The 16,536-nt window shown below is 46.6% G+C and overlaps 1 protein-coding gene across 1 annotated transcript; it reads left to right on the top strand.

Annotated features, from left to right (window-relative positions):
• The first annotated feature begins 3,802 nt into the window (after nt 1-3,802).
• On the top strand, nt 3,803-15,213 carry CLDN11 (claudin 11). Its single transcript, XM_054206321.1, has 3 exons — nt 3,803-4,174; nt 7,410-7,574; nt 14,043-15,213. Exons 1-3 carry the CDS (start codon nt 3,949-3,951, stop codon nt 14,273-14,275), a joined length of 624 nt encoding a protein of 207 aa, XP_054062296.1. The 5' UTR covers nt 3,803-3,948; the 3' UTR covers nt 14,276-15,213.
• Nucleotides 15,214-16,536: the final 1,323 nt, after the last annotated feature.

Genomic DNA, 16,536 nt, shown 5'->3' with positions numbered 1-16,536 from the left:
CTGCTGTCGGCAGCAGGTCCCCAGTCTTCCAAAGGGCATTTTTAGCACTACAAGCTCGATAGCCCTCCCTCACCGTAAGTTCATTTTCTAAAGCTCTTGCGTCTCCATGAAGATTTTGTTGACACTGATTTCTGTGTATCTTCACATACAGTTGGTGTTTGTATGTGTAAATACCACCACTTGTGCATTTGGCATGTTCTCCGGTGCGCGGCTTCAGTTGGTATTGGCTACTTGAGCAGTGTTTGAGTTGTTCACGCCCCTCCTTAAGAGGTTAGTAATGAACAAAATAAAGATCACACACCACCGTATGAAATGCTGAGATTTATGAAAAGTTAAAATCAGAAATGAGAATTATGCTTTTTTTGCTGATGGAAGATATCCCCTACAGTGACTTTCAGGAGTTCTTACTGTCTGTAAAGCTCATTATTAACATTGTTTAACATTTCTGTCTACCATCAGGGAGCTTAAATAGCAAAAAATTCAGAATAGAAGAGAGAAGAAGGAGGCATGAAGAAAAGGAGCTGTTTCTGTAAACTGGATGTGAACGGGTCTTCCATTTAGGTTGCGTTTCCCCACTTACAACCCACTTGCAACAATAAGCCATAGTCTGTTGGTCACTTTAATAATTGTAGTTAAAAATAATAATTGTAGTTAAAAATACACAACTTTTGCTATGAGTGTTTTGGAGATTTTGTAGGTGATTTTATTCATACTGAGGGTTGGGGTTTTTTTGTCAAATAAGCAAGAGTGGCCACACGTACACATCAGATGTATCTTTTTCCTTCCCCTTAAACCAGAGCAAAAATGGTTTGTCTGTATTTTAAGGTATTGGTCTTGCGTATAGGAAATCCGGATTATTTTTCAGATTATTGCAAATGCTTAATGCTACCATGCGCTTGCCTGTATTTTACAGCTGACGAGAGAAGTGAGCGGTATTAACCAGGATGAAGATGAAATATATAATATTTTGATGAGCTCAGCCTTTAGTATGGAAGAAAATGATCGACTGACTGTACCACTGACAGAGTTAACGCTGTTTATTTCTGCATCCCCTGGTGGGTTTTTGTCCTGCTGTATTTCCAAGCAAAGGGGAAGCTATTGGGCTGAAAAACCCTGCAAAGAAAAAGTTTAAGGTGAGTCACTCGGAGAAGAAAAAGTCCTAGGGTGTCGATCGCTTGTGTAAGGGTGACTAATTACGACATACATCATTTGTCAGAGGAAACAATGCTGATGAAGGAAAAACCGCTTGAGTGACAAGGTAAAAAGGCTGATTTTTAAGGTGTGCGCACTGTTGAAATAGGTGCACGTGTAGCACTTGCTTTAAAAATGGCAAATTTTAAGAATATTGCCCTAAGTGTATCCGTTCGTTTAGTATATAGCTGGGAAGTCATTCTTTGTTTCTTATTGATCTTGTGAATCATTGTTCGCTTGTAGCATACTGACGTGTTCACCTACATGTTGGTAGTGTTGTTTGTAACAGTGACAAAACAGTAAATCTTTCTTGTCCCTGGCGGCATTAATGAAATAATTCAAACTGTGCCAGTTACTGAAAGGTAAAATTTACTTCTTGTCAGTTGAGCTGCCGCACACTCTTTGAGAAACGCATTCATGAAGGAAAATGTGGCAGTGTAAGAACTTTTTGTAGTTAAGGAAGCCGTAACTGTAGGAGACTGAATTACGGTAGGATGTGTACCCAGCTGGCAAATTATATCCTTTTTAAAAAGTTGGGGTTTGGGCATTAGGATGCGCCTGCGCTATCACCATGTAAAATGCTTCTAATCTCAGTTTTGGGATGAAAAGGGATATCAAGATGTTGCAAAATTTTCTGGTACTTTGAAGAAAAATGAAATACTTGAAGTACATTAGAAATCTAAGTATTAGTGCAATTTAGAGAATATACATGGTTTTTAAACTCCAAAGGACTGCGTGGTGAAGCATCGTTAGGCAACAGAGGTTGGGATCAGTCATCCCAAAGTGGTTAAGTATCCTCCTTACACCTGGTATTCATCAAAAAGCAGTATTAAACTAATTGCATTTATACTTGATACAAACAGATCAGATGCTTAATTTACGGAATGCTACAAAATTAGATGGAGGAAATGCTAGACTGAAAAAAATGCAAACTGAGTCAGCGAAAGGGAGAGGCGAGAGCGTGTTCATTTGTCAGCTCGTCTCCTTCCAAATTCGGGAGGTGACGCATGATCTGTCCAGCGCAATTGGGTGGCCCAAGAAGTGGAACAACACTAGTTTTGCTCGAGAGATGACAAGTTTATCTCCTGAATAATGAATAAGCAGGGATATTGTTTGGGGAAAGATTAAATCCATCTAGAACCAAACCCTAGACAACATGAACGTGGTGGTTGGATGTAGGTAACAGCTTGCTCCACCTGAAGTGGGTGCAGTAGACGAATAAACTATGTAGAAAGGTGGAATCACATCGTGAAAGTTGATGGAAGTGTGGCTTCACAAATATACCGTAAACCACGGACAGAAAAAACCCAAGGAGTAACCAACAATATAAAACAAATGTGAAAACAACAATTAAATTTCTATTTATTATAAAAGCTCCTCTTCAAAGGTAATTTTCAACAATTTATGTAGTAGTTGCAGTGTTCGGGTGGAGCTTTGACAAAGGAAAAGTGGCCTCGTGTCCTTGAATTTTGGATCTAAGGAACATGTGACAAATGAAGCTTAGGATGGTCTTGTTAATTATTTTTTTTCCCACTTTTTTTTGCTAAAGAACGGGAAAAAATACTGTTGGATGAAGAACTGAATATATTTCATTCCCGGCACCTTAATCCCTGTGTAGCTTCCAGTACTTTTTTTTGACTGCCAGCTCTGGGAATGAATCGAATTGGCGGTTGGGTCGGTTTTGCCCGGTTTTCCCGTCCCGGTGCAGTGCGGGCAGCTCCCCGCTAGTGGTCTCTCCAGGCACGTTGGATCGGGGCGATCCGACATTCCCCGCAACGAGCGAACTTCCTCAGGGATGGGTCGGCACCCGGTAACTTCTAACTGTTTGGGACAATACAAACTAAAATTAAGACAACGTCCTGCCTGCCTGTTTCTCTTGACGAAGAACAGGCTGGGAAGGTGTTGCGGGTTTTTTTTTTCTTTTTCTTTTTTTTTTTTTTTTTCATTTATTTTCACGTTTTGATGCAGACTAAAATTTACGCCCGTAATGAGTCTGGGTAAAAAGCTGCTCATCTTAATTTTAGCATTCCAAAGTGGAAACAAATACGTTAAACAGATATTTAAGACTCGTTGAGTGTTAGTTAATTAATACTTTTGAAAACCCAGGTGCAAGCAGAGAATGCAGCGATGGGTCTTTTATTCTATTATGTTTTTGCAGTTACTGAAAACATCAGGACAGACCCAAGACGGACTTTGTCTGTTTATTGCAGCCGTGTTGGTGGCTTTGATGAGATGATCAATTCCACCTCTTGAGTAACTCTGTCCACCACGTTTCTTGCCCTTCTTCCATGAAGAGGTACCGGTGTGATCATTTACCATCAGCTTGGAAACACTGCCTTAATTTTTCTCCCTTAATGATAGGTTTTGAATAGTCAGGCTGTTTGCATTCGAATAAAGCAGTCTGGTTTGTTTTTCAGGCACGGGTGGGTGTAATTCTGCGTCTCCTCCTCTCCACACCGTCCATCCCCTCCGACTCTTGATGAACTGGCCGAAGTTGGGGCTCCCGACTCGCTCCTCCCATGAGCTGTGGGGCTGGAGGCAGCTCTAACCCCTCCCAGGGAGGGAGCTGGGCAGCGGCAGCCGAGTGCCTGCAGCAGTGCCTGCCCAGGGACCTCGTCCTACCAAACCCTCGTCCCTCCTGCTCGCAGCTCGCAGAAGGTCCCAGCAGCCGGGATCCGCAGCAGGGAGCTCGCCGGCCGGCGTCACTGAACCCCTGCGGCCGCTCTCCTGTCCAGCTTGTCCCACCAAGGGATCGCCATGGTGGCCACCTGCCTGCACCTGGCCGGATTTGTCTGCAGTTTTATAGGGTGGATCGGGGTGGTTGTGGCAACGGCCACCAACGACTGGGTGGTGACTTGTGGCTACACCATTACCACCTGCAGGAAAATGGATGAGCTGGGATCCAAGGGGCTGTGGGCAGACTGCGTGATGGCCACAGGTCTCTATCATTGCAAGCCCCTCGTGGACATCCTCATACTGCCAGGTATGTGTCCTCCCCTTCCCACCTGGAGGTGAGGAGCCAAGCCGTGCTCTGAGCGGGGCAGGTCCTGCTGCGGGCTGAATTGATGGCGAAGCTCCTTCAACTTCCTCAGGGCAGGAGATGGTCCATGAAATACGCTAAAGAATGTGCATGATAGCTCTTGACGTGCTTCTCATTAAATTATACCTGGTTTGAATCGTACCCAGGTATCATGTGTTATCTGTGGCTGTTAAAGTCTGGTTAATGTTTAATCATTGCTCTTAGTAAATGCTCGCTGTTCCTTTCACATCTTGTCTCTAGATTGCGTTGCAAAACACACCTAGTATATTGAGGGATAATAGAGTTTTTCGAGGTTTGCTTTGAGATAATGATGATCTATTACAAATGTTAAGGTTCTGTTCCTTAAAATGATTTGGAGTATAATGAATCTTTCAGCATCTATTATTAATGCTGCTATGGCTTTTAATCTTTGGGAAGATCATCATTAGTCTTGATGGTCTTGTGCTTCCCGCATGTTCTAAGGCAAGACAGAACTTTTACATGGCAAACAGATGTAATGACATTTAACTTGGCTGATATTTTCTGATGATTTAGTAATTTTCATCTAGTTTACTGCAAAGCAAAAATTAAGCAAGGTGTTTCATCAGTATTAATACATCTTTTGAGCTAATTAAGCCTACCAAAGTCTTGTGTGGTCTTGCCCCTGTAAGTTTAGTTAATGATCTTACCTGTTTCAATCCCTGTTAACTCTGTAGCACTTCTCTGTTCTGCCGTGTTTTAGATTGCACCTCCTCTAGCATGTCGGAGGTGCCTCTTCCAAAGCTGACAGGGTAGAAATAACCGTTCCTTGTAGTTTTCTTTCGTGTGTCCTTATTTATTTATTTAAAAACTGTGGTGAAAATAATTTCACGAAGAAAGATTATTCCCGAATTTCTCTCTGTTACAGAGCCTAGTCTGTGTCACGTAGTGCTTAGCAGTACTGAATCTCTCAGACTAGCTCCTATTCTCCCTTTCTGTGTGTGTATGCTTTTATTTTAGTGGGTTTACCTTCCTTATTGCTGCTATTGTTCAATATGATCCAGCACAGAAGAAGGGGAAAAGACTTGCCCCGAAGAAACATTATTGAATGAAGTTTAATAAATAGGTAAATAGGTCTTTCAGCAGCAGAAAGCAACGCTTCTCGCCAGCAGAAACAAATCACAAAACACGATGCTTCTGCTTGTAACCTTTTTGATACCCACAGCTTTCCATGAGAGGAAAATTTATCCTGGTGTTCCCGATAGCTAAAATATGTTCAGAGTCTTTCATTGCCTGAGTCACGTCTTTAAAAGAAACGTGTTTGTATTCTCATTTCATCGGGACTGATTCCACAGACACCACACTGGGCACTGCCATCTCCTTTGTTTAAGGTCTCATTTTTTTGCCCTGAACTCCCCAGGTAACTTTTTTGTTAAGTTTCCTCTTGAAAAATCAAGTAGATGTTCGATATGCACAGAGTCCGCATTTCCAGAAACAGTAAAATCCTCATTCCTGATGTCTCATCTGTATGTCAGTGGGACTTGCTTGAGACCCTTTTTGCTGATATTGTTTGAGACATCACCAAACTCCAAACCTGCGCGAGGTAGCTTCATTTTGTTAGTAGGAGGGGGAAGAGGGGCAGTGTATTCACTCCGCTGAGACTGTCCCAAGAGCTGGTGGAGGCTCACCAGGCACTGGAGCAAATCTGACACTTGTTCTTTTTCTTTGGCGTGCCAGTAATGACCTGGGCGTGGTTTTTTTAATGTATAAATTCTATATATTATACCTAATTTTTATATAAAATATACATAGGAAAATTATATATACGTAATATATTAAAAAAATGTAATTTTTGAGACATTATTGTACATAGACCCTCACAGAGTGGTAGAAATGTCACATCCCTGCCCAGCAGACCCGCAGTCCCCATCCCCTCTCGTTCCTCGCTGCCTTGTGTTGAGCTGCTGGTGCTGCACAGGGGCAGGCAGGAGAGAGATGGCAACTGGTGAAATGCCAGGGAATCCCATGATGTCCGTAGGGACCCAGAGGAATAACGCGGCCCTTGGTTATGGCAACTCAAGCAGCTCTGCAAGGTGCAGTCATTTCTTCTCCTTAAGGAAGAGCTGTGCCAGTGGTCACCTTAAGCCACAGGTCTCCTCTGAAACCCCACTACCAGCCTGGACTCTGGAGGTGCAGCATCGGGATGGGGCTGGAATTGCTGAGCCGTCTCCTCCTCCTCCCAGGCCAACAGTCCTCAGCTCCTCAGGGCAGCTGGTGGTCGTATCTGATGGACCTGCATGTTTCAGTAATGGGTCTTCAACTATTCAGCCCTCCTCTGGATGACTGCGGACTTCCTCTGCTCACAGCAAGCTGCTCTTCAAGACTTGAAATTCTTGTTATTTAATCAAAGCTCTCTCTATGAAAAGTTATAGGAAAACTCCTTCCTAGCTGTTTCTCCTACTTTCTCTTCCCATATTTCCCAGCCCCATGGTTTTTCAGTGTTTTCCTAGGAAGAGCTTGTGTTTTCCAGGCAGTGCTGCTTGATTGTTGGAAAATTATGAGCGTGCATATCCCATGTTCATGCACTAACCATGGTACTGCAGTCTCCCCGTCTTAATTGTTTACACAAAGGATTGAACCTCTCTCCTGTACTCCATGCAAGTGTTGGGAGTGTTGGGAGCTAATCAACAGGACCCTTTGTCCAAAGGTTCTCAAAAAAGTGTCCTCAACACAAGAAGGACATGGACCTGTTGGAGAGGGTCCAGAGGAGGCCACAAAGATGCTGGGAGGGCTGGAGCCCCTCTGCTGTGAGGGCAGGCTGGGAGAGTTGGGGGTGTTCAGCCTGGAGAAGAGAAGGCTGAAGCCTCCTATAGCAGCCTTCCAGTATCTAAAGGGGGCCTGGAAGAAATCTGGAGAGCGACTTTTTATCAGGGAGTGTAGAGATCAGATGAGGGTTAATGGCTTCAAACTGGAAGAGGGTAAATTTAGATTAAGATATGAGGAAGAAATTTTTCGCTGTGAGGGTGGTGAGGCACTGGAACAGGTTTTCCAGAAAAGTTGTGGATGCCTCATCCCTGAGCAACCTGGTTTAGTGGGAGGTGTCCCTTCCAATGGCAGGGGGCTGGAACTAGATGATCTTTAAGGTCCCTTCCAACCCAAACCATTCTATGATTCTCTTGTGCCAAATAATCAAAATCCTCTTTCCTTGCCTTGCCAACAGGGTATGTCCAAGCATGTCGAGCACTGATGATTGCCGCTTCTGTCCTGGGTCTTCCTGCTATCTTCTTGCTGATAACGGTCTTGCCCTGCATCCGGATGGGCCATGAACCTGGAGCTGCCAAGTACCGGCGGTCCCAGCTGGGAGGGATCCTCATCATCCTCCTGGGTAAGGCGCCCGCCGCGTGTGGAGAGCCGGAGGTCTTCCTCTGCTCCAGGATCTTGCGGTGCAAGTTGGTTGAGAGTGTTCACCTGAACGGGTGGTTGTCCAGGCTGGGCTGACCCTGAAGCTCTCCAGCATCACCACAGTCTGTGGGGTGAATAAAAGGCATGTACAGGAGTGCGAGGACAAAGACAGGAGGCAGGGAGAGAAGCAGGGTGAAGAGGGGAGCTCTTGTGGAGTCCTCGGGCACGACCCCCACCTGTGTCTGCAGGAAGGCAATAGCAGTTGCACACAGGCAGCTGGTTTTGCTGGTTCGCTGTGGAAGTGATGCTATTTTTGGAAAAGTGTCTAAACTCCCGAGCTGCTTACAGGGAATGGATAGCCTCCAAATTTCCCTGGGCATCCCAGATGCAGCCAGGTCAAAGTAAGCTGAGGTGTGTGAGAGGGGAATCCTGCGGCTGAGGGGGCGCTGGTGCTGCGGGGACAGCAGGGGAGCGAGCAAGGAGGTGGCATGGACCTGGGAAGAGGGGTGACATGTCCCCTGTGCCTCCCAGCCCCCTCTGCCCAGCCTTGCCCTTGACCTCCAAGTTCCCTTGGGAATTTCTTCCCGTCCTCCGTGCCTGTGGAATAGATTGTTTTGAGCAGCGCAGACTGTGGAGCTCATTGTCCCCAATGCAACACCTGCATGTTCTTGAAGCCTCGTCATCTCAACAACAGGCTGCGGTGCCTTGTTTTTACCCGTCTGTGTGGCAGAGGAGGAGGGGTGAGGGAAAGTGGCCTCTTTGTGTGGCTCTGCTGGTCGCTGGCAGCCTGCGCTGACATCATGCCCATCTTCTTTCTTCTTCTTCTCCTTATTTTTTTCAAGTGGGCACTGGATAAAGCTGCACGCTCCGAGGGGCTGTCCTCTGGACGCTCCTTCCTTGCAAGCGGTCCCTCCTCCAGTGCGTTGGTGAGAAGCAGATAATATGAGTCAGTACATCCCAAATCTAAGGGACTGAGACCAAGGAGCCCTTTCAACGTCTGTGGGGTTTAAGGCCATGTTGCCACAGCTGGAAATCCTAAAATAAGCTTTACAGGGCCTGTTTAGGACATCCCGATCATGAACAGACACGTTAGAGAGCTGTTGGAATGTGGCCTTCATCCCTATCCCAAAACCGTAAGTCATGTATTTGGGCTTGGCAAAGTGAAAGAAAAAGTGGAGGTGTTTTTTTTCTGCCTGTGAATGACATTTTAGTGCCGGAGGAGTCTGCTCTGCCGGATTTCCCCTGCCCGGCATGGGGGAGGCCCAGCAGAGCTGCACTTCCTCACAAACAAACACGAGTTTTCGGTCCCAGTCAAGGAGAACCGTGCTGTAGATCAGCCCCCTTTGCGTGGCTGCAGACCCGGAGGCGAGAGTATTGTCCTTAAATCTGCTTTGCTGAAGGGCGACAGGATTACAGGACCGGCACGCGCCGAAAACGCGTTGCAGTGGCAGTATTGGGTGACGCTGCATTAAAATAAGTGAAATCCCGTACATTGCAGTGTCGCACCAGGGGTTTGGGGTCTAGCGTGCCACTGTCCCATCCAGGTCTTGCTGCGGTGTGACACCAGGGAGGAGATGAGATGTAAGAGGGCGGAGGAGGCGGGTTGCGGTGCTTCCTAAGTCAGGCCCCTCTCTGCCTCAGAACACGGTTTTCCCACTAAGTAGATCCTGTGAGGAAAGAAAATGTGTATTTGCACAGACATTGGCCGGCGAGTGCTCTTTGGGTCGGATTTGGACTTCTTACTGATTTTTACCCCTGTGAGTTCCGAAGCACGGGCAGGTGAAGTGGTTTGCTCACGTCGCCGATGTCCTGAACGATCGGGGCTGGAAACAGCGGCCCGGTCACAATGTTTTAGTCACAATTACAATAATAATCTTTTTGTCAGATCACAAATAAAGAATAAATAAGTTTGCTCTTAAGTTAGTTTTTTTTTTTTTTTTAAAAAGAAAAAACAACCAAGCCACGTTTATTTTTATAAACCCCAAATTTTTCTGGGCTGCTTAGCAAGGCAGTCCCTTTGGAAGAAGAATAATGTACAGAGCTTGGGACTTTGTCATTATTTAAGCTGATTAATGATCCGTTATTTGCAAAATGAGGTGTTACCATTTCAGGGCATTTAATAAGCATGAATCAGGCCTCAAGAATCATAATACTGATGTAAAATTAATTATATTCTAGATGTAATATGCCTTGGACTGGTCTTATTTACCTTCTGGCCACTGAACCAGTGTTCGTGGTTTTCCCCGACCGCACGGGTTCCAGCCTTTTCCTCCAAGTGGAGACCAGCTCCCAGAGCTCTGGGATAAAAGAAAACAAACCCCCAAACGCTCACTAATGTAGCAGAAATAGATATTTGAGATGCGATCAGGGGAGCTGGCCCCATGGCAAACTTCGCTTGTTGCTCGGGGAAGGGACGGCAGTTTGTCACTGAGATTTATTAAAAAGGAAAACAGGGCTTGAAACGGTGCGGAAAAAAAAACCCAAACAGGAAAAAAAAAAAAAAAAAATAGAAGTTGAAAATTTGCCAGGAAAACAATGGGCTCAGATATTCCATTGATTTCTCTGTCCGCTGATAATAGCAGGCTGCAGAGCGTGCAACCTGTGTGCGCACCCTCCTATCCCGCCCGCTGATGTATTTATGTCTTTGCTTGATCCTATCTGTCCGAGAGGATTGATTTATTGCCGAAAACAACCGTCAGCAGAGGTTTGCTCCAAGCCAGTAGGAAAACATTGCGTACGCCAGCGTGGATGGAAAAACCCTGACCCATCCTGTGTTGTTGATACTAATTCGGGGGACCCCGTGCTGGTAACCGAGTGGGCATTTTCCTAACGGAGGTGAGGGACTCGAGATACTGGAAAACACAGATGAAAAATACATTAGTTATTAGCAGTTACTGCTGCAAAATGAGCGTATTAGCTATTGTATACTAAATAAAGGATATTAAATATTTTTTTTTCTGGACACCGCATGAGACTCACTTGGAAGACCACCGATATCAAGATAAAAAGATTGCCTTGAACACAGAAAAAAAAGAATCATGCGTATCTATTATTTCAACGAAATGCTTTGAAAGGGAAATCTGTGTGACTTTGACTCAGCAACTCAGAATGATTAAATTCAGCCGTGAAAGAGAAGTAGTCTTTCTTCTGCAGAAAGCCTTTAAGTTACTGTTAAGGAATTTGGCAGGGACTCACTGTCCCTGGAGTTAGTGTAATCCTGCTCTATCCCCCCACCTCCCCGAGCACCTTCTGTGCTTCTTGTCTACGTGTGCTTCCATCTGATTAAAATATGCCCGTAATGTGGAATATTAAGAGTTTCAGCTAAACGGATTGGGCCGCTGCAAGTCCATAGTCAAAAAGGACTTAGAAATGCTGGGAGCCTGGGATGCGTCCCTGTGGATTCACAGCGGTCTGACGGAGCAAGGACGACCTCACCATCTATTACTGAGGTGAATTTTGCAGGTTAGAGGCTTTTACAGGACCGCCTACTCTAGCTGCAAAACGCAGGCAAGCTTTCCGGTGTCTATGTGCTCCAAAACATGCCTGTTTTTGCAGCCAACATAGTTGGTCTAATAGAAAATATGCCGTTTCCAGGCCTTCTTTTACTTTTCTGCCAGACCATATTGACTGCAGCAGCTCTTCTATCTGAACTCTTTCATATTTAGGGAGAGGCAAAGAATTTCTCAGGGTCAGCACAAAAAAAAAAGGGGTAATAATTTCTATTCAAAGAGTTCGTCCTTGTAGGCAGCTATTTCAGTGCTTGAAACTTGCCCTAAAATGTCTTTTCCGATCCCTTTGGGTTTCTTGGCAAATCCACTTTTCTTCAGCCTTGCTCTGCGATACAGCGGGACCAAAATTTGAGTTCGCCGAGAGATATTGCCATTGCAGACCGCCCTTTTCGCATCTTCTCAGAGGATTTACAGCCCCGCTCTAATCTCTGCAGGGCGATGAAATCCAGTCCTGTTTCGGGGCGTTCCTCTTGCTGAGCGGCGGGGGTGGCTGGTGACTGACGGCAGCTGGTAGCCTCCGAAGACAGAGAGGTCAAACTAACCCGTGCAAAGTCCTTGGCTTGTGTTTCACAGCTTTCTAGTATTGTCAGCATTAAAATAAGGTGGTTCTACATGTCGTTCAGCCACACGCACAAGGGGTGCTATTGTGTTGGTGGCCCTGAGAGCTCTTCTCACCCCAGCGCGAGTGTTTTCTTCGGTCCTGTGTGGTGGGGGAGGGTCTGGATAGATAAGGCTCTTACAGTCTATGGACATAAATATATATATATCTATTTTTTCTGCTGACAGAAAAAGAAAAGATGATTGTGTCTTTTCGGGCAACAAAGGAGCTTTTTTTTCCCCCCGAGCCCATTAGAATGCTTTGCATATTCCCAACTGATACATTTTTGTTTTAAAGCTCATGAGCTGTTTGCGGGACTGATGCACCCGCAGGAGAAATGCTGTTCTCCCCTCCCTGCCTTCTCCGAAGGTTTCTTCCAAAGCCGCGGGGCCCTTGCTTTGAGGAGGCCCAAAATTATTACTGGCTTTATTAGCATCCTTCAAATGTTCTTCTCTTTTCCATAAGAAAATATTTTCTCTCACAATAACTGCAGCTATTGGGGATGGGTTTTCTTCTGTCCGGCCAGGAGCTATGGTTTGTTCTCCTCTTTAACCAAACAATTTTATTTTTAATCTCACCCCCTTTTTTTCCCCTCTTGCAACCTTAACTTTTTGACACTGCCTCCAGATACCTTTTAACGCGGTCGGTGGAAATCTGTAACGCTGCCACGGTCCTGTTATTGTTTTGCTCTGATTCTCTGATAGCCACAAGGATGGACTCCTGCACAGCTTGTCCCGGAGGCAAGTAAATATTGACAGATTAATTCTTCTCAGATGTACGGGCCATAAAGGAGTGTTGTTTTAGGACCGGCTCCTGTGAGGTGATTAACGCCATCAACTCCTGTTGCCCTCGGTGCATGTGTGGACTTTGCAGGATGGAGGTAGGACCCTTCATGAAGGTGGCGAGTGTGACCTTGTGCAGCACAAGGAGAATGCGGGGCACGCGTTTTCTCCCTGCTCGGAGCAAACCGTGCCTGTGTGCTGCACACGGAGAACATTGTGATTTCCAGCCTGGCTGCCTGCAAAAAGTGCTGCATTTGAACCCGCTTTACTGTCCTGAGGGCATCTGCTTCCCATGGCACCCACCTAGCAGTCCTCACAGGACCGCCGCAGCAGCCTTCCTGCTGTTCATGGAAAAAAACTATGGAATTTGAAGCAAAATTTGAAGTCCTCAGTCATAGGATCATAGAATCATTGAGGTTGGAAGGGACCTTTCAGATCATCAAGTCCAACCATCAACCTAACACTGCCAAACCCACCACTAACCCATGTCCCTCAGCACCACGTCTGCCCGGCTTTTAAATACCCCCAGGGATGGTGATTCCACCACTTCCCTGGGCAGCCTGTTCCAATGCTTGATAACCCTTTCGGTGAAGAAATTTGTCCTAATATTCATCCTAAGGCTCCTCTGGCGCAACTTGAGACAGTTTCCTCTTGTCCTACCACTTATTACTTGGGAGGAGAGACCGACCCCCACCTCGCTACACCCTCCTTTCAGGGAGCTGTAGAGAGCGATAACATTTTACATCCCTGTAAACTCTGGGTAAAATACCGCTTTCCCTTCTATTCAATTCGATAGGTTTCTGGGGAGCCTTGCTGGGTTTGTCTCCATCACTTGATATATTTTCCCCAGGGAAGTAGAATCTGCTTTCCAGAGTTGTGAGACCTGTTCTTGTCCATAAAAAAAACAACCCAGCCATGCTGTACTGCTGCTTCTTTTGTCCCTGCCCCTTTTCTGCTTGTGTTTTGTAAACCCTGCTCTGTCTCGTTAAGTGCTGGGATATTTTGTTAACGTTTGTGTGACCATTCGGTGATGCAGATTGACACGAGTTCATGCAGAAATAGTGATTTAAACCAGTTGACTTCGGGCCACCGATTTTAGCATACTTTTAGCGACTGATGCAGACGGCTTTTGTGGTCTTGCTTAGTATCTAATGTATTCCTAATTCTGCAGCTCTCCAGAGCATTAGTTTCAGGAATGACTTTCATTCTTCCCCCTTAAGGCTATTTCTAGGGAACAAATCTGTTTCCCTTGTAATAAATATATCAGATTGTGTCAAGCAGCAGTTGTTTTTCCTTTTTTGTTTGTTGGTGCCTGAGAGAGATGGCTGTTCTCTCGTGATCTCTCTCCCCACGAGGCTCCCACGCTGCCTCCTGCTCAGAGATCTCCTGGACCGAGCCCTGATGCTGATGCTCCTGGGTCCCACCGTGGGACTGCAAGGCAGGAGGGATGGGTTTCCTCCCTGTCCCCCGTCCTGCAGAGCCTTCCCTCCCCTTTGGTGAGCTCTGCGTCCCCGCGGTGGGGTTACGTGCTGGAGTTACCTTTCCTTTCCATCTCTCCCCAGCCATGTGCGGCGTCGTTGCGACCATCTGGTTTCCCGTGTGCGCCCACCGCGAGACCACCATTATGAGCTTCGGCTACTCCCTGTACACAGGCTGGATCGGCTCTGCCCTCTGCCTCTTTGGCGGCTGCGTCATCGTCTGCTGCTCGGGAGATGCCCAGACGTTCGGTGAAAATCGTTTCTACTACGCCTCGGGATCCAGCTCCCCTACCCACGCAAAGAGCGCTCACGTGTAAGCGTCCTGGGGACGTCCCACGGCTGCCGTCCGATGCTTTGGCTGGTGGGTTTGTGTGCCCTGGGTTTGCTTCTACTGACACACACCGCTGTCAGGCTCCCAGGGGAAGATTTAGAAAAGCAGCACAAATGTCTGGTAGTTCGAAGCGTTATTCTCCCCATCTCTTCCCCCCCCTTTCTAGAAAGAAAGCTCCAGCCAGCCCTACCTCTTGGTCCTCCCCCGTTTCTCCTGACCACCTGCCCCATCTTCTTGCAGCCAGGATGACTCAGATGGTTTGGGGTTGTCATGTGGGTTTTAGGGTTTTTATTTTATTTTCTAGCTCTCCTGCTTATGGGAGAGTTTAAAGCAATAAAACAGAAACGAGAGAGACACTTCCCCGTTGTTAGAAGGACTCTGGCAGCTTCTCCCACCCCGTCACTATTTGCTTTCCCCTGTTGAAGGTCACCGCTTTGGCACGGTGTGGGCGAGAGGGTAGGGAGGAAGGCTCTACTCTCCAACCGGGCAAATGTTTCTCTTTTTGGAACAAGAGTAGGGGAATTTTTTTCTGCCTTTCTGTGTAAATACTTTTGTACGAGTCCGATCATTTTAGTAACAGTATTTCCCCCACCCCCACAGTCATCAGTATGAAGGAAACGGAACCCAAAGGTCCTGATTACACGGTAGATAACGGTGCCTTTTTATATAGTTTTAAATGACTTTGGGGGCTCTAATCCCCGCATTCTTGTTTGGTTTCTTTTGTTTTCCTTTGTACAGGTCAGTTACTAAAAATGTATTTTTACATTTTTTTTAAACTCCATGCTTTCTTCCTCTAAATTTGCGTTCTGTCTCGCATCATTAAAGTAGCGCATTTTAACACGCAGTATAACGTACCTGTTACAATACAATTCTGGTGAATACTGATGATGCCTTTGTACTTTCAGTGAAATACTGTACAATAAATAACAGAGTACCTGCAACCAGCGGCTTCTTTTTTTCCTTCCCTCCCGTGTGTTTCCATAGCTAGCTTTTCCGTGCCAGGGGTTTCCCAATGATCTTGAAGATTATTATTTTTTTTAATAGCAGTTCAGGATGAGAGATTCTGCTCTGCTGTGGAATTTAGTGGGCCTTTTTGTGTTTTGTTTTTTTTTTTTTTTTGAATATTTAAAATATGAGTAATCTTCCGGCGTGGAACTAACCACTGTCTTATCCATTTGTTCTTTTAATATTACTGATAGCAGCTGGCACCAGTGGCACCGATTCGTGGTACTCTTCACATCGAGGAGACTTAGAAACCCACTGGGGCGGTGGAGATGCATCCCAGCACAGCTTGGGCGTGCTGAAGTTGGGAAGTCGTGTTGCTGGAAGTGCTTTCAACTAAAATAAGAGTCTGATCTGGGGTCATCGCTCTCTTTGATTAAAACTGTGTAAGATCAAGATCTAACTCTGTCCTTACCAGAGGCTGTAGGAATTTAATTACGTTGATACAAAATCCCATCTGTTCCTGGAGGTGTTAGTTCAAATAATTTGTGTAAGCCAGGCTTCAGGAGCTGGCTGTAATTTGTGTAAGCCAGGCGACACAGCCATGGGCAAAGGTGTTGCGGCTCCCACACCTTGCCTCTTCCATGTGGGAAGCCAAGGTGGGAGCATTTAAAAGGAGTGAATAAGGAGGTGTCAGGAGGGGCTGGTCATGTCCCGGGCTGGTTGTGCATCCCCCTCCAGCTCCGACACGCAACACCGGCCTCTGCCTTTAAGACCGAGCAGTCTTGAACGCGTCTCTGTTGTGCAGGCTTCGCAACGCTGCCGTCCCATACAATGTACCCGAGGCGGGCAGCGGCGCGGGGCCGGCGGCAGGACACTTGTGCCCATTACATCACGGGCAGGGCACAGGCAGTTCTTGTATGCCCCGGGGAGACGCTACAAGTGCTGCCATTGATGCGCGGGTGCCACGGGCGAGGGGGCGGCGCACAGACGTGCCAGCTTGTGCAGGCTGCCCGGGGAATTGTGGATTGTGCCCCGCTGCCCGTGGCTTTAGCCGAGCAGCGGCTCTGCCGGTTAACCCCGGGGCTGACAGCGGCGTGGGAGACCTCAGAGCAGAAAGCTGCTGGAACGCTGCCCTGCAAATGGCCCTGGAGCAAACCGGGAGGGAAAAGCACAGGAAAACCTCTCTGAGATCATATAATCATAGAATCGTTTAGGTTGGAAGGGATCTTAAAGACCATCCAGTCCCACCCCCTGCCCTGGGCAGGGACACCTCCCACCAGCCCAGGTTGCTCCAAGCCCCGT

The sequence above is a fragment of the Rissa tridactyla genome, chromosome 6 (assembly GCF_028500815.1).
Source record: "Rissa tridactyla isolate bRisTri1 chromosome 6, bRisTri1.patW.cur.20221130, whole genome shotgun sequence".
NCBI classification, from domain to species: domain Eukaryota; kingdom Metazoa; phylum Chordata; class Aves; order Charadriiformes; family Laridae; genus Rissa; species Rissa tridactyla.
Note: the sequence above shows the minus strand (reverse complement) of the source record. Positions and strands in the feature narration are given on the sequence as shown.

Excerpts from the sequence above, each read along its gene's own strand:
- CLDN11 (XM_054206321.1), top strand. The coding sequence starts at position 3,949 with ATGGTGGCCACCTGCCTGCACCTGGCCGGATTTGTCTGCAGTTTTATA. Across the intron at positions 4,175-7,409 it reads GGACATCCTCATACTGCCAG|GGTATGTCCAAGCATGTCGA; the intron begins GTATGTGTCCTC and ends CCTTGCCAACAG. Across the intron at positions 7,575-14,042 it reads GATCCTCATCATCCTCCTGG|CCATGTGCGGCGTCGTTGCG; the intron begins GTAAGGCGCCCG and ends ATCTCTCCCCAG.